This window comes from Lathyrus oleraceus, chromosome 7 (genome assembly GCF_024323335.1).
Source record: "Lathyrus oleraceus cultivar Zhongwan6 chromosome 7, CAAS_Psat_ZW6_1.0, whole genome shotgun sequence".
In the NCBI taxonomy this organism is placed as follows: domain Eukaryota; kingdom Viridiplantae; phylum Streptophyta; class Magnoliopsida; order Fabales; family Fabaceae; genus Lathyrus; species Lathyrus oleraceus.
The window spans coordinates 389023650-389048396 of NC_066585.1; the positions used below are offsets into that span (position 1 = coordinate 389023650).

Consider the following 24747-nt stretch of genomic DNA (forward strand, 5'->3'; position numbering starts at 1 on the left):
CCACCCCTATTTATGGATATAAGTTATTGTCGCTCCAGCCGCTTAATCAAAAATAGGGTAGGCGGACGGTATTATCTTATGGTGAATAACCAAGAAGTCCCAAGCGTTGTTTTACCCAACATTGCCCTCACAGATGTCACCAACCCCGACCGATTCATCTACGACCTTAATGCTCCCGAAGCTACCGAGCCTACACAAGCAAACCCGGCCCCGAGCGAGTTTGAAGAAATGGAGCAAGGTGATCAAGGTCTTGAACAACAGTCAGCCCCGCTTAACCCTTCCGATAACGCAACTGGTTCATCCTCCCGACGTCGTCGAAGAAGAAGGCCAATAACTAATGATGACATCATGGATGCTATTGATGCCATGCATGCGTAGAATAACGAAGTGATGCAACTGATGCGCCAGATGCAACATCAACAGGAAGCAAGGAATGCAATAACCGACCAGCGGTTCACTGATTTGCTCAACAGGTTTGATGACTTGGAAGTACGTCAACGCTCACCGGGCCCGAGAACAAGAGGGCGCAGGCAAAATTGAGCATATTTATTTTATTTTCCTTTCTTTTCGCTTCTCTTTAAAACATTGGGGACAATGTTTCATTTAAGTATGGGGGGAAAAACTTTGTTTCCGTTATGATTATTTCTTTTCCAACATTCCTCTTTCAAGTATGTTATCTTCCCTTTCATTGTTATTTCCTTATCTAAATATAATACATTTATTTTAAGTCGAGTGAGTCCCTAGTGTGAAAATTTTGTATTATCTTTTACCCTCAATTTTCTTGAGCCAAAAAAAAAAATAAAAAAAAATAAATTTTTTTTAACACTTAATACACTCAATAAGTATAAAGGTTGCTTATTTTATCAAACTTGAGTAAAATTAAGACGAAAATTATTACCTCCCCAACGCTCTAAACACCTCAACATGCTAGATCAGAAAAGTACCTATTATACCAATCCCTTGAACTTTTAGTTTTATAGTAACCCCGAGTAGTTTATACGAGAAGTCGGCACCATCTTAATAGCAAACTACGTGGAGAGCCGATGAATATAAGTGAATGATTCCCAAAACAACATAAAAAATATATATAAGGAAATGCACTAATTAAGTTAGGTGATCCTTACCTGATCATTTAATCCAAAGGTTGCGGACCCTACAAAAAAACGATATGAAAGATCCATTATGAGTTGGTTCAGCTGGTATCTGGTGCTGAACTTGGTAGGGCGAACTACGGTCCGATCCCCCGCAATTTACAATGGACTAAATAACGAAGTTATCCAACTTATGTACCAAAACTTCCAGCTAAAAAGGGAATCAGAATCGCTAACCGGTTACTCCACTATGTGCGCGAAAAGATAAAGGGCTTAATGTGATTTCGCTAGAATGAAAACGGGTGAAATAAGAGTAAAAGAACTAGGATAGCTACAATAGCGTGACTCGAACTGGTTTGCATAAGGTGGGGTTATCTGAGGTTGTAACGGTAGTTGTTGATGTTGAGATTAAGCTCAGGTTATTCCTAAACAAGATTTACTTGCAACCTGGTACGAATTGATGTGTGTTTTGAAATTTCATCTGGCTAATATTACAAATCGATTTATACATTGTATCTTGCTTGAGGACAAGCAAAAGTCTAAGTATGGGGGAGTTTGATAACATGAAATAATATCACATTTTTGGACTCGATTTAATTAAATTATATTATTATTTGATTCGATTTATTTCATATTATTCGATATTACTTGGTATTTTCCTTCTATTTATTTCAGGTCACACTATTTGAAGCATACGTGAAAAAGAAAGAAAAGGAGGTGCAAAAAGAGGATAAAAAGCAATCCACTAAAGCCCAGCCCACAACTACAAGGAGAGGCGCTGTGATGCTGTGACGATCGCCACACAAGGTGTGACGAGCGTCACGCCCTCCTGCTAAGTGTTACGAGCGCCACACAAGGTGTGACAAGCGTCACACCCCATTCCTATATTTTTGGCTTTGACGCGTAACAGAAGCACGTTCACCCTTTTCTTCGCTTGACCAGTTGACGTGTGACCAAAACCTACTGAAGGACGTTGGAAGAAACGGTCACTTGATGGATTGGTATAAATAGATCCAATGGTGGAACCCTGCGGGGGCTCTCTCAATTTTCCAGTTTTCGGCACCGTGCATTATTTTTACTGCTTTTTAATTTTCCAGCACTCTACTTTCCTAGCAATTTTTATTTCCTTTTCTTTTCCAGTCAATTTTCAAAGCATTCAATTAATTTTCTCACAATAGTTTCTACACCGGAAACTATTGTGTAACTTTTACTGGATCTAACCTTACGTTAGATCATAGTATTTTATTCCTTCGCCTTTATTTTACTGTCTGATCGAAGATTGTGAAGAACAAATCCAACCGGTTTGTGGTGGAGTGTTCAAGCATCGAAGCTAGGAATAATCAAGATCTCTATTAATTTTACAGGTTCTTTAATTTTATTGTTTTAATTTATATATGCTTTGTACTGCTGTTTATCTATACTGTTTGTCTGACATGGCTGTATTTAAGCATAATTATTGTTTAGGCTTGTTTAGCATGTCCGGCTAAATAAACTTAGGTATCGGTATGTAAAGTAAGCGGAATAAAGGAATCAAAACTAAGTTGGTTTAAATTTATTTAAAGATATAGTCACTCTTTTTATGGTCTCAATTTACAGGGTTAATACCAAAGTTTTTGTACGAGAGTAAAAGACGTAAAGAAGTTAAAATCAATAGAACGACGGTTTGAGTTTTTAACTGGACAGTGTAAATTGGACATTAACTTTAAATCAGGGCGAAAGCAATTTTTAGAGTTAATTAAATTCTAATCATTTTCAAAAAGTATTTTTAAAGGTTAAATGTGAGGACGAGAGTTAAGCATTTAAGTTTAATCATATAATCTAAGTCAACAGAGCGAGAGTTTGAGACGAGGGTGTTTAAACGGTTAGTATTTTAATAAAAAGAGTTTCTATAGATTCTATTGTTTTCAAAAAGTGATTTTAGTTTTAACTAAATAGTGAGAGCGTACGTTAAGGTAAAATCATAGTCTATTCAACAGAGCGAGAGTTTGAGAAAAGATTTTTAATCAATAGTGTCTAATGAAAGGACTTATTTTAAAACTAAGAAACCAACGAAGATTTGATTCCCTAATTACGACGAACTACATACCGATATCCGCGTTATTCGATATTTAATCTAGATCTCATTTTAGTTTTACTTTTCCCCCTAATCATCAAAGTATCATCCGCCTTAGCTTTACGAAGTGACCTTAGAAAACGGTATATCGATTCATAAGTCCATGTGGGATCGATATCTTTTATTACTACGCGATTAGACTGTGCACTTGCCGTTAATACCCCAATAGACTCATAAAGTCGCGATTCAGTCCACCCGAGTGAAAACTCTTGTCCCTTGAAAGAGAGTAAAAATACAGAGAGAGATGAAAAATTGAGAATAATCCTAGGAAGAAAGACGAGATAGATTAACAATTTCGTTTCGAGAAAAAAATGGAAGAAGCAAAGGCAATGCAGCAGTAGCAGCAGTTGATCCAAGAACAACATCGACAACAACAACAACAACATTTTCTGCTCTTACAGCAATTGCAAAAGCAACATCAATCATCCGCAATTTCTCGCTTCTCTTCCAACATTGACGCTCACTTGCGTCCCATAAGACCCCTCAATCTTCAACAAAACCCTAACCCTAACCCTAACCCTAATCCCATTCTCAATTTACACCACAACCCTAATTCAAACCATCTACCTCAGCAACAGCACCAAAAGATTATTCGACCCCCCGGGAATCAAATCGAGCTCCAGATGGCTTACCAAGACGCCTGGCGGGTCTGCCATCCGGATTTCAAGCGACCCTTTTCTTCTCTCGAAGATGCCTGCGACATGTTCTTTCTCTCATCTCTATTCAGTGTCGTGATTCGTGGAAAATGCTAAACAACTTAGCATGACCCATCTTTCGCTATAACTACCTTTTCAAATTCCAACTATATTTTCTACTTTTTTCATACTTCCATTTTCTATAAAATTTATGCAATGTGGTTATGGATCTTTTCTTCAAGTTAAATGACAAGTCAAACTGTCAATTGTATTTTATTAGTATTAGTATTAGGAGTATAGACTAGTATCAAGGCTACCTATAGTAGCTGGTTGTCAGGTGTTTCACATCGGTCATTGGGTCACTACAGCTTGTTCAAACTCATCCTTTGCGTCGTCAAATCCATGTTTCTGAATAGATTTCCCTGTTGCATTGCCCAACAAGTAAAAATGTTTATTCAGAATTGTCAAGAGTCCCATATTGGATGAGATAAGGCCCAAAAGCATTTTTATATAAGTCTGAGCTATTCCTCATCTTACAAGTTTTCGTTAGGTTGAATTCTAAGATTTTACTTTTCTCCAAACTGATTTATATTGGGAAACTTTTACTTAATGATATTGAATTTTGTGCTAGCAAAATGTAAGTATGGGATGTTATTGCTAGTTTTTCTTACTGTATGTTTGGTTCTGCGGTGAGTGGTTCTGCGGTGAGGAGAATTGATTCTAAGTGAATTAATTTTGTAGAATTGATTTTGATTAAAAGTGACTTGGATGTAAAGTGATTTATGTTTGGATACATTTCTATAAAACTGAGTTGAACAATAAATTTCAATGTAAAAATCACGTTTAAAGTCAAAAGCTACAAATTGTAGTTTCAAGTAGAATCAATCATGGAGGCCGAATCAGTTCTACTTTAGAAAAACCGAACACCTCAGAATCATTAAAGAATCAATTTTGCACCTCTAGAATTGCTTTTGCCTATTCCAAAAGCCAAACCAAACATACACTCAACCTTATTGGGATAAAAACTATGTTGTCAATCCCGGATAGTGAAGCGGAGCATACGAACTCAAAACTGGGATAGCAGGGAGATGGGTGGCCATTATTTAATAAATTTTGGAATTATTATAAATTAACACTAATAAACACATAACTTCTGAAAAATGAAACACTTTACTCAAATCATGAAATAGTAAGAATTAAAAATAAAAGTCACAGCTCTTAATCAAAAGATACTTGTAAATAACAACCTATGAAGCTCTGACACGCCATTCACACGATGTGTCGCCGTGTCCGACACGCGTACGACACGTATCAGACACATTTTTGAAGTGTCCAACGAGAAAAAAAATATTTAATTGTTGTGGACACGGACACGACACCTTATTTCAAATAAAGGACACGATCCAATTCAGAAAATTCCAGAATTTAAAAAAAAAACTCAACTCAATTTTTCAAAATTTAAAAAATAAATAAGTTTTTTAGCTTTCATATTCCACTTTTTTACTATAAAAACAACACAATTAGGATTCCTTATTTTTTTATATTTCACTTTCACTGCTTTTGTCTCCACAAAATTCTTTTATCTTCTCCGGTTATTTTCATCTTTGCGCACCATTGTTTCGGTTTTCACAAGGAATATATGAATATCAATTATCATGTTTGAAATTTGTTTGAAAGTATTGAAAGAATTTTTTATTGTTTTATCTTAAATAAATATAAATTTTGCTTCTCATTTTAAACTTTTTACAAATTTTGCCCATAAATTACATTATTATATTAATATATAAAATATATATAGTCGTGTCTGTGTCCTATAATTTGTACATTAGCGGGGTCCCCGTGTCCGTGTCCGTGTCCGTGTCCGTGTCCGTGTCTGTGTTTGTGTCGTGTCCGTGTCCGAGTCTGGGCTTCATATTAACAACAAAGTTCAAGGAAACATGCAGGTGAAGCCAAGCTTAAATTAACTAAACATCAAAACTCAAATAAAAGTTCTCATCAACAAAGCCAATTATCAGCATCATGACATAACTTCAATCAAATTTCAAAACAAAAATGAAACACGGGCTGAAAAACTGTTAACAGAGCCAAAACCAAAAATGGAACAGAAATAGAGGGAGGGAGATCTGCAAACCAAACCAGAAAAAGCAACGAACCAGAAACAGAGACAAATAAAGGCATGTGCGGAGGAGGTGGGAACCTGGAAAAGAGGAACTAGAAAGAATGAGGGGGTGCAAAAGTGGCAGACAAAGGCATGTACAACAGCGAGTGTGAGGATGGTGGGGCCTAGAAGTGGTGGTTCGCGCTCAGTGAGTAGAAAGAGAAGAGAAGGACTTTTTAGCATGAGATGAAAAAAAAGGGTTCTTGATTGGGGGTTAGGGTTTTATTGGGAGGGAAAACTGAAAATAGCCCCATAACTTATCAATTTTAAGGGTAATTTGTACTTCTTCTTTTGTCTTCTTCCCGCATACGTAGCATTGCAAAGCGTGTGAGCTTTTCTGTGATATACCGCCGTTAATGCAGCCACTGTGACTGCCACTCGTTTTTGGTACGGAACAACACGTTTAAGGGTGGCCACCTTTTGCCGCATTTAAGCCGGAGGCAGTCAAAACATGTAGGGTGCATTTGGGAAAACAACTTGAAGTGTTTATTGGACTGGTATTTTTCATTTTATAATACAAGCTCTTAAGAATAAATTATCTCTATAGTCAGGAAATGTGGTTAAAGTGTTTTTTATGCAGGTTGTATACGCCTTCTTTTTTTTCATATCATGAGTAGCTTATTGAAATAAGTTGAACACAACTTATGAACATGTCATAAGCTATTTCATAAACTCTCTGAAACTCTTTCACAAGTGCTTATGTCGTAAGATAAGTTCAAATAAGTCTTAAATAAGCTATTTCAATGCACCTCTAGTTAGTGTTTTTGTTATATCCCAATTCCCAATCAGTTCTATGCATCTAAATATTATTCAGTATCTATTTTGTGAACCGAATACCAAGTCTATCTCTTCGCTTGCAGTTTCTCTCAATGCAACCTGCTTTTTATTTGTATTTGCTACTCATCTGCGTTGCAGAACTCTTTCATGTTGGTTTCCCCATTTAATTTTATTTCAAGTTCTCTTTTCTGTATTATATATTCAATTTTCAGCCTTTGATTTCTGTATGTGAAGTTGAACCAGTGATATGTTATTTTCTCTGTTCTTAGAATTGTTCAGAACATGTTATCTAATGTTCAAACTTTACTTTCCTTGTCATCGACCCTGTTTCTAATAACATGAAATTATCTTGTTCTGTTGTCCTACTCATAATTTTACATAATGCATATTTGTTTTTTAGATGTAGTCTTGCAAAGCCTATAACATCAGGTTCTATCAAATCTAATTCTTACTCTACCATATGGCAATTGCTATGTGTTAATTTCTTTCACTCAATGGAAGCGGGACTAACAGTTGATTTATTTATCATAATATTATAAATCATTCTGGAATTCTACTGGTTTATCAATATACTGCAAATGTAGGTATTTTTACAACTAAAAAATTGCTTTGTTTGGATTCTAATGCAAATGAAAAGTTTGCTCTTACATTTATTTCCCTAAATTTTCTAGCTGCAGATTATTGCCATATCATGTTGTGGCAGATTATGAAGCAGAAGAGGATGATAGGATACTTGATTCTGATACAACTGGCCAGATGCTTTCGAGGTCCCAACAGTGGGATAATAATATTGCTGCTAAAATTGCTAAATTTACTACAACTTTTGAGAAGCAAACACTTGCCTTCAACATAATATCGCAGAAGAGAAGTTTGGGGGAATTTCGGTCCGAGGAGAGACTGATGATTGAACAGGCACTTCTTCAAGAGAAAAAACGGGCTCTGATAGACTTAAGAGCTGAATTAGAATCCAGGGAGAAAGCTGGTCGTGAAGCCCACGAGGCTAAACTACGAATGGCTGCAATGTATCAAGCTGAGCAGCAGGCAAGGGCTGATTCACAATCTCATGCTGAAATGATGTCTCGAGCCCCCATAAGAGGGAGTGCACTTGGTTCCCAAGGCAGTGACGTGATTGGTGGCCATGACCTAGGAGATCAGGATCACAGTGAAATGATGAATGGGTGGGGAAACAATGCACAGAGAGATGAGAAGGAGCCGTCTGAGGATTTCTTGAATGACGAAGCTGAGAATGGTGAAACTGGCACGCCCGATGGCTGGCGTGAGGTTGCTGAATTTGATTTAAATGCTAGGTGAGATGTTTGAATAAAACCATTTGAGATAGTTTTAATTATGTGTAAGGATAGCTATCCATTTCAAAAAAGCATTTTCCTATGTATGTATCTACAAGTTAATATTCTCGAGATTACTGTTTTCTCAAATTTACAGGGGCTGAAACAAGAAAACTATTGAACAAGTATTAGATTGGATGAATAGCCTAGTATTAGCGCACATGGTTGGATCATTATGTCCAAAGCAGTGTTATATAAACTCAAGTTTTTGTTCTTTAATTTTTCTGGGAAACTCTACTTTTATTTTTCGTTTAATAACGCCATTTGTATTGGTAAAAATGCTATATGAATTGTAGATGGCGGATTTAGATGTATGATTGGTAGGGTAAAATGCTATATGAGTTGTATATGACATTTTTTTTCCGGTACTAATCATCATTTTAATCCTTTTACAACAAATATTGACTCCTTTTACAACAAAGAATGTCAATTTTTATTGAACTAATGAATGACTAATTGAATTATGATGCAAATGCTTTGATGAATGAATGTTTGGGGTAAAATTAGGGTATGACAGTTGCTTATATTTAAACATCTTTAATTGGAGAATATGAAGAACTCTCGCCCTTAAATCGTCATGGTGAAAGATAGTTTAAATATTAAATAGATTTAAATGTTGTCCTCTTGATGTTAGGGATAAGATGTAGATGAACTATGAACAGAGAACTAGATGTAAAGTAGCCAACTTGGACTCTATTTCTAATTCTTTATCATGAATGACCGTTGGAATTTTACAAAGACACAAATAAAAATCAGTACCCTTGACACTTATCTCTTGGTATCTCCGTGATATGATGCCGTGAAATGAAATGATGAACTATGATTAAGAAATAATCTTGACTTTTTAATCTTAGATGATATGGATGATATGAAATTAAGAAATACTCTTAACTTCTTAATCATCAGATGATATGAATTCCCTAAGTCCAAGCAATACTCTTGATTACTTACTCATCAAATGCAGTGACGAAATTAAGAAATACTCTTAATTTCTTAACCATGAGATGATGAATGCATTGAAATTAAGAAATAATATTGATTTCTTAACATTAGATGCTATAGATGATATGAGATTAAGAAGTACTCTTGATTTCTTAATCATGAAATAAAATGAATGCACGAAGACTAAGAAATACTCTTGATTTCTTAATCATCAGATGTTGTAAAACGTGCTTAAGAAATACTCCTGATTTCTTAACCAACAAATATAAATGTATGAATTAAGAAATACTCTTGTTTACTTAATCATGAAATGAGTGAATGCAATGAGACTAAACAATACTATTGATTACTTAATCATCAAATGCTCCGGGAAAAAAATCCAGTTGCTCTTAACTGAAAGTAGACTCCTCAAAAGATTATAAGATCATGTCTAGTTGCTCTTGACTAGCAGTAGACTCTTATGGGGATTAGAAAATCTTGTTCAGTACTCTTGACAAAATCATATATTTCTAATGTTGACAGACCACACTCCGTTGCTTCTTGCTAACGGTGGATCGCAATAAACATGTTATGCGGCTCTGTAGGGGATGGATAATGCCATATCAAATATGATTGATGAGGATGAATTTGTTACAAAATATCATGTTCGACTGTTCTTCAAACTCTCTTCGTAGAAGGTAGACGCTTATGGGGAGAGAAATAATCATATTCAACTGCTCTTGCCTGAAGACAAACATATGCAAACAATGTATCCAACTGCTCTTGGCTGAAAAACATTACATTAAGCTACTCTTGGCTGAAAGAAAATCTGTGCAAATAAATATCTAATTGCTCTTGGCTGAAACTATTATGCAAACAATGTATCAGTTGATTTTGGCTAAAACTATTGCATCCAACTGCTCTTTGAAGGTGAGAAAAACAAGAAAGGGGGGGTTTGAATTGTTTGAAAAATAAGCGCTTTCCAAAATGAAAATCACACAATGATTTTATACTGGTTCGCTTATAACACAAAGCTACTCCAGTCCACCCGGCCAAGGTGATTTCGCCTTCAACAAGGACTTAATCCACTAATCTTGAAAGATTACAAACAACCCCTAAGAGAGAAGAAAATCTCTTAGTCCTCTCAAGTCTACAGACTACAAAGAGTCACTTGAGGAAATCAAATAAAGATAGATACAAGATATGTAATCTAGAGTGCTTCTAAGAAAGCAAGTATTACAAATTTAAGAACAAATTTTTCACTTGATAAGCAAAAGCTTAGTGAAATTCTTTGAGAACAAAGATGATTTTCTTGAGCGTGAAATAATTCAGTATAGTTTTGGCTAGTTTTTTTTTTTCTGTGCTGAATGTTGATTGCATCTCTATTTATATAAGAGTTGGAGTAGAGTAGAATCTGGTGGATATTAAACTGAGTTTACTCCATCACTTAAATAGCTTCTGCAGTTTAACTTTTCATCTTTGAAGTGACTACTTACCACAAGTAGTATCTTTTCTCTTGGAAGCGGAGATTAACGTCTCTTTCTCAATTAGGAAATCCAATTGAAAATCTTTACTTGTCTTCAACGTTACTCTTTCATGATTAGCAAATCCATAATCAGAGTAATTTTGTTTCTGGAGAATCTTGGAATCTTGCTTCTGATGTTGATCTCTTGAGAGTCAGATGGCGCTGATAACTTTCAGAATTACAGATAGCGTTGTCCAGAGTCAGAGCTTCTAGACTTTACTTCATGTTCAGATGCTTCTGATACTTTGCAGTTTTGTCCAGAGTCAGAGCTTCTCGAATGAGATTCCACTTCAGATGCTTCTGATACTTGAGAATTTGTATCTGATCTTGTTGTGCATCTGATGATATCATCAGATTTATTCCTTCTTTCTTTAGAACCCTGCACACTTAGAAACTTTTCGTTAGGGTGCCATTTTTGGTTTCATCCTTTGTTATCATCAAAATCAAGGAATCTGTTGTAGAACAATTTTTGTTCTTACAATCTCCCCCTTTTTGATGATGACAAAACAACTTAAAATAGCAGATGAAACATGAAATAAATAAGATCAGATAGACAAAAGCTCCCCCTGAGTTAGTGCTAGGGAGTTCAGAAGTTCTTACCAGAGCTTTCCAAGTAATGAGATTTCTGAAAAACTTTCTGCAATTTCTTAAATTTAATGTTAGAGCTATTTAATCAGAGTTATTTTTATCAAAGCTATTTAATCAATTGTTGCAGAGTGCTTAAGGTTTTAGACAATTTTCATCAGAGCTATTTAATGATTTCTCCCCCTTTTTGTCAGAATCAAAAAGACATAGTAATAAAAAAAATAACTGAAGAGAAAAACAAAACATTGTATTAAAATATAGCAGAAACGAAAAACAAGAGAACACAAGACATCATAGTCATCAAAACAAGAAAGCAAAAAAAAAAACAAGAAGGCAAGCAAAACATAAAATCCTAAGTGCCTAAGGGTTCTGAGGCAATTTCTGCAAGATCATGGCAAGCATCTTCTGGATGTTCTCATTGACCGTATCTTGCTTGTCCATTCTGTCACGGAGGATATTCTGATCTTCCTTAAGGTCCTTCAAAGTCTGAAGAATCATCGGAATAGCAGTTGAAGACTCCCCCTGAGTCAGAGCCTGCTGGGCTTCAGCTTCTGCAGCAGCTTGAGCTTCTGCATCTGCCAGAGCCTTAGCTTCAGCTTCTTGTTGCCTTAGAATTTCTGCTTCTTTTGCCAGTCTTTCTTCCTCTAGTCTTTTTGCTTCTTCCTCAGCTTCCTTAGCCAACCTCTCCTCTTCTAGCCTTTTGGCTTCTGCTTCTCTGGCTAATCTCTCCTGGAGTCTTTCCTCAGCATCTCTGATGTAGCCATTTCTGACTTGTTCAGAGACACTCTTCAGCCTATAAGACTCAGAGGTCATCCAACTAATGACTCTGTTCCAGTGTGTCCTAACAGATTTAGGATCATCACTGACTTCAGAGTTGTTAGCCAGAGACTTGATCTTCTGGATTGAAGCTTCTGCTACCTGCCTGATGGCTTCCTCAAGGGTAGGTATGGTAAGTTCAGGTTCAGGTTCAGGTGAATGAGGTGGAGAGTTTGAAGGGCTAAGATTTAGAGTTTGAGGTTCAGATTCTGCTTCTGGTTGAAGTTCAGAATCTGCTTCTGGTTGAAGACTGGGGGATGAAGCATAAAGTGGATTTAGGTCTAATGGGTCAGAGTCTGGTCCAGGTACAGCGGGAATAATTGGTGGAGTGAGATTAGAGGTGAAGGGATCAGATGGTTGAGTTTCAGAGGGGAGAGTTGTTGTTTGTTGTGGTGGAAGTGAAGTTTGGAGTGGTGAGGTTACTTCGGATTGTGTTAGAGTTTGTTGTTGAGAGGCAAATCTGTTGGCATAGAGAGTGGCTATGGTTGGGGATTCAGGATCAGAAAAATCAGGGTCAGAAGAGAGGGAAACATGAGGAGGTGATTCAGGTTCAGAGGATGAAGAAGAAGAAGAAGGGCTTAGGTGAGTTTGTGCAGGTATAGAGGGAGGAATGAAGGTTCTAGCTATGTTTAGAACTGGTGTAGGTTGGGAGGTTCTGGTGATTGAGGGTGGGATTTCAGAGGTAGTATATAAGGGAGGTGTTGTGAGAGGATGAGAAGAAGCCATCATAGGAACAGAAGTAGCAAGAGGAATAGACATACCAGAAGAAGAAGTTTGCAGAGGAGCAGAAGATTTGGTTCCAGAAGATTCTCCAAGTCTGGCTTTCTTTGCTTTCCTTGCCTCAGCAGCTATCTGTTTCTCAGAGACACCTCTCTTGTATCTGACTAGATCTTCTTCTGAATCCAGACAGTCATCGATGCTGAAATCAGAGACATCAACACCTTCTTCCAGCAGACGATGAAGATAGAGGGCAACAGCGTCTCTGGGCTCATTCTTGAAGAATCTGGCCAGGCCATGAGGCATCTTCCTCTGATCTTTTAGAGATTCCCAGGATACATCCAGAGTGGGCTTGACTCTAATCTCTTTGATGATTCCCATACTCTTCAGGTTTTTGGCATTCAGAGGCTTTCCCACATCAATTGCCAGATCGTCCATACATCTGGTCTTTTCCAGAGCGTCTACCAGTCCATGCTCAATGAAGATGTCAGAGAGCAATCTACCCAGAGGAATGTAGGATCTGGGCTTCATGTTATTCCTGGTTTCTCTGACTGAATCCCTCAGATATCTGAACAGGAGAGTAGGGAGGTTGATCTTGATACCCTTCTGAATGCAGTACAGAATGCATTTCTGGTCTGCATTGATATAATCTGAAGAGTTAGAGGCTGGACGGTGATGGATTGTTCCCAGAATTATCTTCAGCCACACTCGGAGGTTCTGATGTAGCTCCTTGTTCTTAGAGGGGTTTCCTTCAACATTAGGTTTGAAGATTGTTGGGTTGATGACTTCAGTGATGCGCTTAGACCTGGGAGGAATGTTGTAAATCCTTTTTCCTCCACTTTCCTCCATATTCAGCAAGGAAGCTATTGATGCTTCAGTGATGACAATCTTTACCCCTAGAACAAAAGAGACAATGAATTGGTCATCTGCATCAGCATGTCTCCAGAATTCCTTGACCAGAAGAGGGTAGATTGGACCATAAAGCCTGTCGAAGTAGGTTTCCCATCCTTGTTGACGAAGTTCCCTAGTGAGATCAACGCCATTTCTTCTTAGGTTGTCAAAATCAACCAAGGATTCACACAAAACATCCAAACCTTCAAAGGGAGTTGAAAGGTTTATGTGGCTTTCTCGGTCAAGAATGTGGGGTTCTTGATAAACAGGGGTTATGGTGACGCCTGTAACAGTGGGTGTTTGAGTGTTTGAGGTTTGGGGATTAAAAGCGGATTCCATCTGTTGGGAGAAGTTAAAAACTTCTTGCTGTTGAGCATCCATGAAGAAGATTGATGAAGAAGGTGAAGAACTTGCAGAGAGCTTGCAGAGAAGGGTTTAGGGTTTTAGAGTGAGTGAGAGTGATAAGTGTGTGAAATGTGAGAAAAGTGTTTATATACCTAAGTAAAAACGCATGCAAAACGACACACATACCAGCGTTAGCACAAAAACCAAAATAGCACGTTTGGGGGAAAAATGATTACAGCTAATAAATGAATGTCTAATCCCACAGTTTGCACACTGCTCGAGGAAAACTCAAACGTCTGCCTTTTTGAATTTCTTGACAGCTGTCTAGAAGTTCTAAGGTTTGACGCTCAGAGCTCCACGTGTTTAATGTATCTGATCTTCAGGAATACCAAGAGATTGGTTTCTGAAGATTTCTAACTCAGATATCTTCTTAACTTGTAGAAGTATCAGAGTCAGAGGCAGAAGTGTATTTGTTTTTATCAGAGTCTCATTTTATATGTTCAGAGCCAAATTTTACTCAGGGCAATTTTTAATGTTCAGATTTTCTAATATGAAAAGAAATCTATCTTCAGCTAGAGGCTTAGTAAAGATATCTGCCCATTGATGTTCTGTATCAATGAACTTCAGCGTTACTATCCCTTTCTGAACATAGTCTCTAATAAAGTGATGTTTTATTTCTATGTGTTTGGCTCTGGAATGCAAAATGGGATTCTTACTTAAACAAATAGCAGCAGTATTATCACAAAAGATAGGAATGTTACTCTCAAATATCTGAAGATCTTCTAGCTGATGCTTCATCCAGAGCATCTGAGTTGTGCACAGTGATGCTGAGATGTATTCTGCTTCTGCAGTTGATAGAGCGATAGTTGACTGTCTTTTGCTAGCCCAGGAGATTAGATTATTTCCCAGAAGCTGGCAATTCCCAGATGTGCTTTTTCGTTCTATTCTATCTCCTGCGTAGTCTGCATCACAATAACCAGAAAGCCTATACTCTGATGTTTTCTCATACATCAGGCCCAGGTTAGGAGTTCCTTTCAGATACTTAAGAATTCTCTTAACAGCTGTTAAATGAGATTCTCTAGGATCTGATTGGAATCTGGCACAAAGACAGACGCTAAAGAGAATATCAGGACGAGTAGCAGTCAGATAGAGAAGAGAGCCTATCATACCTCGATAGAGCTTCTGACAAACCTTGTTGCTTACCTCTTCCTTCTCCAGAATGCACGTTGGGTGCATGGGAGTCTTTGCAGAGTTGCATTCAGACATGTCAAACTTCTTCAGAACGTCTTTAATGTATTTACTTTGATGGACGTACGTGACTTCTGGAGTTTGATTAATTTGAATTCCCAGAAAGAACTTTAGTTCTTGCATTAAACTCATTTCAAACTCAGCCTGCATCAACTTAGAAAATTCTTGGCAAACAGAGATATTAGCAGAACCAAAAATAATATCATCAACATAAATTTGGCATATCATGAGATCATTATTAAGGTTTTTACAGAAGAGTGTAGAATCAACTTTCCCTCTGATAAAATTTTGTTCCAGAAGAAAATTGCTTAAGCGTTCATACCAAGCTCTGGGAGCTTGTTTAAGTCCATATAAGGATTTCTTAAGTTTAAAAACATGTTCTGGAAAGTTTGAATTTTCAAAACCTGGGGGTTGATTGACATACACTTCTTCTGAAATATACCCATTAAGAAATGCACTCTTGACATCCATTTGGTATAATTTGATAGAATGATTAATAGCAAAAGATACAAGAAGACGAATAGATTCTAACCTCGCGACTGGAGCAAAAGTTTCATTATAATCAATACCTTCTTGTTGACTATAACCTTGAGCTACCAGTCGTGCTTTGTTTCTGACAACTTCTCCTTTCTCGTTCAGCTTGTTTCTGAAAACCCATCTGGTTCCAATGACATGAGTGCCTCTGGGTTTAGGAACGAGATCCCAGACATCATTCTTGGAGAATTGATCTAACTCTTCTTGCATAGCTGCCACCCAATCGTTATCTTGAAGAGCTTCATCACAGGACGTAGGCTCAATCAGAGACACTAGTCCCAGAGGAATATCTTCAGAAGTTCTGAAGGTAGATCTGGTTCTAACAGGTTCATCTTTGTTTCCCAAAATCAAATCTTCAGATACGTTAATACGACTTTTAACTTTCCTTGGAATGTCTGGAGATTTAATTTCTTCAGAGTCTGGAGTGACAGTTGCTTCTGGAGTTTTCTCAGATTCTACCAGAGTGATCTCTAAATCTGCAAACTTTTCAACTAGCTTTGACTTTTCAGGGTCAAGCTTATCATCAAATCTAACATGAATTGATTCCTCCACAATTTTGGTTTCTGTGTTGTATACTCTATAGCCTTTAGAGCGTTCTGAGTATCCTAACATAATACCTTTCTGTGCTTTGGAATCAAACTTGTTCAGATGTTCTTTGGTATTTAATATAAAACAAATGCATCCAAAAGGATGAAAATATGAAATGTTGGGTTTTCTTCCCTTACACAGTTCATAGGGAGTCTTTTCCAGAATAGGTCTAATAGAGATTCTATTCTGAATGTAACACGCTGTATTTACAGCTTCTGCCCAAAAGTGCTTTGCTACATTTGTTTCATTGATCATGGTTCTGGCCATTTCTTGGAGTGTCCTATTCTTCCTCTCTACAACTCCATTTTGTTGTGGAGTTCTAGGGCAGGAGAAATCATGGGATATTCCATTAGAATCAAATAATTCTTCAAAATCTTTATTTTCAAATTCTCCACCATGATCACTTCTGACTCTAACAATTTTAGAGTCAAATTCTTTTTGCACTTTAGAACAGAAACTGGTGAATACAGAGTGAGACTCACTCTTGTGCTTTAGGAATTTTACCCATGTCCAGCGGCTGTAATCATCAACGATTACTAGTCCATACTTCTTTCCATTGACTGATGCTGTTTTCACAGGACCAAATAAGTCAATGTGAAGAAGCTCCAGAGGCTTAGAGGTGGAAACAACATTTTTCTTTTTAAAAGATGTTTTTGAAAACTTTCCTTTCTGACAAGCTTCACACAAAGCATCTGAAGAAAACTTCAGTTTAGGCAGGCCTCTGACTAACTCAAGTTTAGTTAGCTGAGAAAGTTTTCTCATGCTAATGTGGCCTAAGCGTCTATGCCATACCCATTGCTCTTCGTGAACTGACATTAAACATTTAACATTTTGATCTTTTAAATCAGAAAGATTTATTTTATAAATGTTGTTTTTCCTCTTGCCTGTGAAAAGGACAGAGCCATCGTTCTGACTAATGGCTTTACACGTTTTTTGATTAAAGATTACATCATAACCGTTATCACTTAATTGACTTATGGATAACAAGTTATGCATTAATCCTTCTACATAAAGAACATCAGATATAGAGGGAAGAGTACCATTACCAATAGTTCCGGAGCCTCTGATCCTTCCTTTCTGATCTCCTCCGAAGCCTACAAATCCAGCGTCTTTAAGTTCCAGGCTTTGGAACATAGACTTTCTTCCCGTCATATGTCGCGAGCATCCAGAGTCCAGGTACCATGATTGGTGTCTGAACTTTGCTGCATAGGATATCTGCAACATAGATGATCTTATCTTTCGGTACCCAGAATCTCTTGGGTCCTTTCAGATTAGTTTTCCCAGAGTTTCTTACAACTTTGGGTCTTCTAGCATTTTTAAATTTGTGTTCTTGTGTGTGTGTGTAGTGATATGAAAAAGGCGATTTAATTTGGTTACTAGTAGAGGTTTCATCTTCCTTAGGATCATACCCAATTCCCCTTTTATTATTCTGACTTACTCCATAAATCATGGATGCCATAATACTCCTATCTATTCCATTCTTCAGAAATTTTTGAAAGGCTTCTTCATATTTATAAATAATTTCATTTGAAGTTTGTGGTGCTTGAGACAACGCTTCTTCTAATTCTAAGCTTTTTGTTTTAGCTCCATCTCTTTCTAACGTTAAAGATCTGATAGTATCTTCTTGTGCTAGAATTGTTGTCTCAAGTTTACTACATTCTTCAGATTTTGCTTTAAGAAGGCCTTTAATGCTTTTAATTTTTTGTTTTAATTTTTGAAGAGAGGTAAGAGTTTCTGATAAACATGATTCTAAGTCAGATCTAGAAAGTTCAGAAAATACCTCTTCAGATTCTTCATCTGAGCTGCTGGATGTGGTAGCCATAAGTGCTACGTTGGCTTGTTCATCAGAGTCAGATTCTGATGATCCTGATTCACTATCGTCCCAGGTGGCCATTAATCCTTTCTTTGTTCTGAAGGTATTCTTCTTGAAGCTTTCTTTTCTAGGGTTGTCTTTCTTCAGCTTGGGGCATTCATTTCTGTAATGACCTGTTTCTTTACATTCAAAACAGGTAATATCTTTATTAGGTTTACCTTTTGAAGTTGACTCTGATCGATCCCCTCTGGGTCTTGATCTTCTGAAGTTGTTGTTGTTCCTTCTTTTCCAGAGTTGCTTAACTCTTCTGGTTAGTAAGGACAGTTCTTCTTCATCATCAGAGTCTTCAGGTTCAGAGTCGTCAGTATCTGCAGTTTCTGCCTGGAGAGCTTTGGTTCTGTCTGACTTCCGTCTTTCAGGTCTGGACTTCAGCGCCACTGACTTGTTCCTTTTCTGAGGCTCATCCTCCTCTAGTTCTATCTCATGGCTTCTGAGAGAACTAACAAGTTCTTCAAGGCTGATATTGTTCAGATCCTTTGATAACTTCAGAGCAGTAACCATTGGTCTCCATTTCTTTGGCAGACTTCTGACTATCTTCTTAACATGATCTGCAGTCGTGTATCCTTTGTCTAGCACTTTAAGACCTGCAATAAGAGTTTGGAATCTGGAAAACATAGCTTCTATAGCTTCGTCATCTTCCATCTTGAAGGCTTCATATTTCTGGATCAGCGCCAGAGCCTTCGTCTCCTTGACTTGGGAGTTTCCTTCATGGGTCATCTTCAGAGAGTCAAGTATATCTTTAGCCGTCTCTCTGTTGGTGATCTTTTCGTATTCGTTGTATGATATAGCATTTAGAAGTATTGTTCTGGCCTTGTGGTGATTCTTGAAGACACGTTTCTGATCTTCTGACATCTTGCTTCTGGGAACTTCAGCTCCATTTGAGATTGGAGGTTTGTATCCATCTGTGACAATGTCCCAGAGGTCAGCATCATAACCCAGAAAGAAACTTTCGATTCTATCTTTCCAGTAATCAAACTTTTCTCCATCAAAAACAGGAGGCTTGGCATTGTAAGAATCTTTCTCATTTGAGTGGGCCATTGTTTTTCTCGTACTGGATCTCTCTACACGGTTAAGTGTTTGATTAGAAAATCAATAACAGAGCCGGAGCTCTGATACCAATTGAAGGTGAGAAAAACAAGAAAGGGGGGGTTTGAATTGTTTGAAAAATAAGCGCTTTCCAAAATGAAAATCACACAATGATTTTATACTGGTTCGCTTATAACACAAAGCTACTCCAGTCCACCCGGCCAAGGTGATTTCGCCTTCAACAAGGACTTAATCCACTAATCTTGAAAGATTACAAACAACCCCTAAGAGAGAAGAAAATCTCTTAGTCCTCTCAAGTCTACAGACTACAAAGAGTCACTTGAGGAAATCAAATAAAGATAGATACAAGATATGTAATCTAGAGTGCTTCTAAGAAAGCAAGTATTACAAATTTAAGAACAAATTTTTCACTTGATAAGCAAAAGCTTAGTGAAATTCTTTGAGAACAAAGATGATTTTCTTGAGCGTGAAATAATTCAGTATAGTTTTGGCTAGTTTTTTTTTTTCTGTGCTGAATGTTGATTGCATCTCTATTTATATAAGAGTTGGAGTAGAGTAGAATCTGGTGGATATTAAACTGAGTTTACTCCATCACTTAAATAGCTTCTGCAGTTTAACTTTTCATCTTTGAAGTGACTACTTACCACAAGTAGTATCTTTTCTCTTGGAAGCGGAGATTAACGTCTCTTTCTCAATTAGGAAATCCAATTGAAAATCTTTACTTGTCTTCAACGTTACTCTTTCATGATTAGCAAATCCATAATCAGAGTAATTTTGTTTCTGGAGAATCTTGGAATCTTGCTTCTGATGTTGATCTCTTGAGAGTCAGATGGCGCTGATAACTTTCAGAATTACAGATAGCGTTGTCCAGAGTCAGAGCTTCTAGACTTTACTTCATGTTCAGATGCTTCTGATACTTTGCAGTTTTGTCCAGAGTCAGAGCTTCTCGAATGAGATTCCACTTCAGATGCTTCTGATACTTGAGAATTTGTATCTGATCTTGTTGTGCATCTGATGATATCATCAGATTTATTCCTTCTTTCTTTAGAACCCTGCACACTTAGAAACTTTTCGTTAGGGTGCCATTTTTGGTTTCATCCTTTGTTATCATCAAAATCAAGGAATCTGTTGTAGAACAATTTTTGTTCTTACACTCTTGGTTGAAGTTATTGCATCTAACTACTCTTGGTTGAAAGTAAATATGGGCAAATACAGTATCCAACTACTCTTGGCTGAAATTTGTTGGAGATATACAAAAGACTCTCCAAGGAATAAATACCCAAGAGACTTGCTGGAGATGCGCTGAGAATATTCAATAAATCATGTCTATTAGGGGTACTCTTGCCCATTAGAGTTATTGGGGAGATTGTTAATCTGAGGCATCCTTGTGAAGAGATGTCCATCCTAGACAAATACTTCAAAGAAACTTGTTGAGGATAATGTTGTTGGGGATACCTTTCTAAGGAATACTACTAAAAGAAAACTCGTATAGGGAGCTCATGGAGTCCTACTTGAGATAAATCCAGAGGAAACTCTGTCGGGAAATGTCTACTGGGGAAATTAGGCAGAACTTTCATTGACAGTAGAGCTCACTCGGGGATATCAATCACTTTGTCGGGGAAGAAATTCGTCTTGAGGATCATCACCATTATTGATTGACTTCTGAAAGCAGCTTGTACTGAAGAAAATAACCGTTCTACTCTTGAGAACACTTCTTGAATCTAGGTTCTGCTGAGGATTACACTGAACTTCCTTGAGAGGTTGCTTAATCCTGGCTTAGGCTATGCATAATATGCTTTGTGCATGATATGCCATGTGTTGACGCGTTGCATGATATGCTTGAGTGAAGAGACATGACTAATACATGATGATGATTGATCAATGCATGCACATGTTATTTGATGTGTGCCAAATGAAACTTGAACTTTGAAGTTGAACTGCCAGACGAGAACTGACTTTGAAAAAGAACTACCATATAGAAAATGGGGGAAATGATAACTGCCAAACAAGAACTGACTTTAATAAGGGTGATCAGTGCATTTTGATGCACCTTCTTCTACTATTATACTTAAGCAACTCTATGATTTATTATATTATTTTTAACATTTTAGTGTGTTTTTTATATTTAAGTTTATTTTAATCTTTATTTTATTTTCGCACTTTATTTTCAGCATAAATAATTATTTGATACCGTGTTACTATGCAGATCATAACTTGAGCTATAGAAGTTGGATTAACGCATTCTAATATGCGTTGGAAAGATAAGAGAAATAGCTACAAGTTTAATGTTGAAGTCAAAATCAGATTTGGAGTGAAGGAGGGACACATAATTCATTGAAGTTCCAGACTTAATTAAAATAGTTAGTTTGGGCCATTTTTTATAATTTTTGGGTCGGATCACATAAGGGCCCGAACTTACCTTTTATTATATTAGGTCTTTCACCGCTACATCAATCCTATTCTGAATTTTGAAGATGCAATATTGCTTAGACGATTTCATGGAGAACTAAAGTTCATAAGGTTGATCTGCTATAATCGGTTTCCGCCGATACTTTGAGGTTTCTTAATTTTCAATCAAATGTCTTTTCCCTTTCAATATTGTGTTCTATATATTGTATGCTTTATTCAAGTTCTATAGAATATGTGTTGATTAATTTCGATTGATCTATGTTCCACAATTGCATTTGCTTAATTCGCGTGTGCTGAACCTGTTTGCTTAATTCGAAATATGTTTGCTTAATTCATAAATTAGGAACACATATCATACATTAGTATTAATGCGCTTGTTATTGTTACTATAATCGAAAAGGGATTAGAATCCGTTTAGGGCATGGAAATTATATTAACCAATGATAAGTTAGGAAACCAAAACGGTAGATCAACTTATTTCATAATCACTTTTTATAATCACTTATTCTAAATCAGAATTGAAATTCCCCTATTTTATTTTCTTATTTGATTAATTTGTCAAGAGTCCTTGTGATACGATACTCGAGTGTCGCTTCCCTAGACTACCGTTCTTAGTTACTCGTTTTTGACCCATGTGCGACAGCGGATCAAATTGACGCAGTTGTCGGAGACTCTTGTTGATTTTAACCAATATTAGAGTCATAGGTGTTGCGTTTCAACATTCTTGCCCTAACTTTCTTACGTTATGGCATTTCCGCGTTTTAGCATAAAAAATCTGTTTTTAAGAATATCGTCTCAGATTATTCTGATTATTTGTTGATTCATTAGAAAAAAATCAAAGATCGAAAACCTCTATTTAGGGACTAAATAGTGGACGCCCCCTAAAAATCTAAAATTCCTTATTTTTCTATTTTTTATGATTTTTTTCTTTCTGTTTTGATAGTTCATAAAATGCCATTTTTTTTCTTATTTCACTTAATTAGATTAAATTTCGTGTTTTTGTATTTTTCTAAATTTATTTTAATCATTTTTTTCCGTATTTCAATTGTTTTTGCTTAATAAGGACATTGTCAGTATTTTCCTATTTGTTGTTGCATTGTTGAATTAGTTATGTATTTTCTCATTGTTTGTTGCATTGTTCAATTAGTTATGAACAATTGATAATACAATACTTTTATGAGGGATTGCTACCAATGGAAAGAAACATTTTAGACGCTTCTAGTGGTGGAGCACTTGTTGATAAGACTCCAACTGCTGCCAAATCCTTGATTGAGAACATGTCACTTAACTCCCAACAGTTCACAACAAGGGATAATTCTATGGTACAAGCAAAAAGTGTGAATGAGATTCAAGTTTCTTCTTCCAACAAAGCTTTAGAAACCAGAATTGATGAACTTACCTCTTTAGTGAAACAATTGATGCTACCCCTGCCACCACCACCATTGAACCCCCCCTAAGTAACCACCTCTACACATTCCGGACCTTCACTTGAGGATCTTGTCAAGCAAATGGGTGTAAATAATCTTCAGTTTTAACAACACGAACAAATTCTAGTATTCATACTTTGCAAACACAAATTGGATAGCTTGCCACTTTAATGAATGCCATGCAACAAGCTCAAGGATCGAAACAACTATCTGCCCAAACAGTAGTGAATCCAAAAGGTCCCAATGTGAGTTCAATTTCCTTGAGATCCGGAAAAGTTGCAGAACCAGCCCCAGAAAAAAATTAAAAAATTTGTTACTGCAACACTTGAACCTTCTATTGTTGTTGAGGCTGAAAAAGAGTATGTACCACCAATCTCTTTTCCATAAAGAGTTCTGAAAAATAAGAAAATTGACGAGGAAGACAAAGAGAGAGAGAGATTTTGGATGTATTCAGAAAGGTGGCAGTGAACATTCCACTACTTAATGTGATTAAGCAGGTCCCAAAATACGCAAAATTTCTGAAGGATTTGCACACATAAGAGGAGGCTTACCGGAAACGAGAGAGTGAATTTGGGACGTAATGTTTCGGCCCTTATTCAGCCTAACACTTCACCTACCAGTTCAGCTCTCACTCAGGACATGCCACAAAAGTGCAAGGATCCAAGAACTTTTGTTATTCCTTGTACCATTGGGGATAGTAAATTCGAAAATTGCATGCTTGACTTAGGAGCGGGCATTAATGTTATGCCTACTTCTTTGTATAATAATCTTGATCTTGGTCTTTTGTAGCATACATGTTTAGTCATTTAACTAGCGAACAGAAGCAATGTCTGTTCCGCCGGAGTAGTGGAAGATGTGCTTGTTCAAGTTAATGACTTAATTTTTCCTGCAGACTTTTACATTCTGGACATGTATGGAGAAACAAATTCAAGTAGATCACCAATCATTTTAGGCAGACCTTTCATGAAAACAGCTAAAACAAAATTCGATGTTGACGATGGAACCATGTCCATGGAATTTGGTGACATTGTCGCGAAATTCAACATTTTTGATGCGATGAAACATCCCGTGGAAGAGCATTTTGTTTTTTAAATAGAGTTGCTTTCTGAAATTGTTGATGAAGCTTATTTTGATTTGTTTTCAGCTGATTTTCCAACTTTATCTTGTTTTGATGATATTTACTCATGTGATTATTGTACTAACACTAACCTTTGTGTTGTTTGTGCTGAGATTGATGTTGCCTTGCAGGGTGACATTGTAAATGAAGTTGTTTATGTAGCTGAAGCTCTTGACATCCCGGTTGCCCCAAACATACCGTCCATTGAACAACCGCCTTCTTTAGAGCCTAAACCACTTCCTGGGGATTTATATTATTCATCAAAGCTTCAACTTGAGTAGGAACATAAGAATGGAATTAGATGGACCTTGACTGACACTCGTGATATTAGCTCATCCATATGTATGCATATGATCTCACTTAAAGATGGAACAAAATTAGTGAGGCAGCCCCGTAATATGTTGATTCTTGATGTTGTGAAAAATGAGATCACTTTCACGTGCTCGTTCAACACTTTTACTTATCGAAGATCCTTCTTTGATCATGGAATACAAGGCGGCGACACTAATCAAAATATTAAGGTCAATGGACATTACCCAAAGCTACTCCACGAGAGCCCCACTTTGGAATAAGAGACTATAAAA

At 36.9% G+C, this 24747-nt stretch overlaps 1 protein-coding gene across 1 annotated transcript; it reads left to right on the plus strand.

Moving 5' to 3' along the window:
* Window positions 1–6473: 6473 nt before the first annotated feature.
* Window positions 6474–8262, plus strand: LOC127107978 (uncharacterized). The gene is made up of 2 exons (XM_051045336.1): window positions 6474–6494; window positions 7452–8262. Exon 2 carries the CDS (start codon window positions 7531–7533, stop codon window positions 8083–8085), a length of 555 nt encoding a protein of 184 aa, XP_050901293.1. The 5' UTR covers window positions 6474–6494; window positions 7452–7530; the 3' UTR covers window positions 8086–8262.
* Window positions 8263–24747: the final 16485 nt, after the last annotated feature.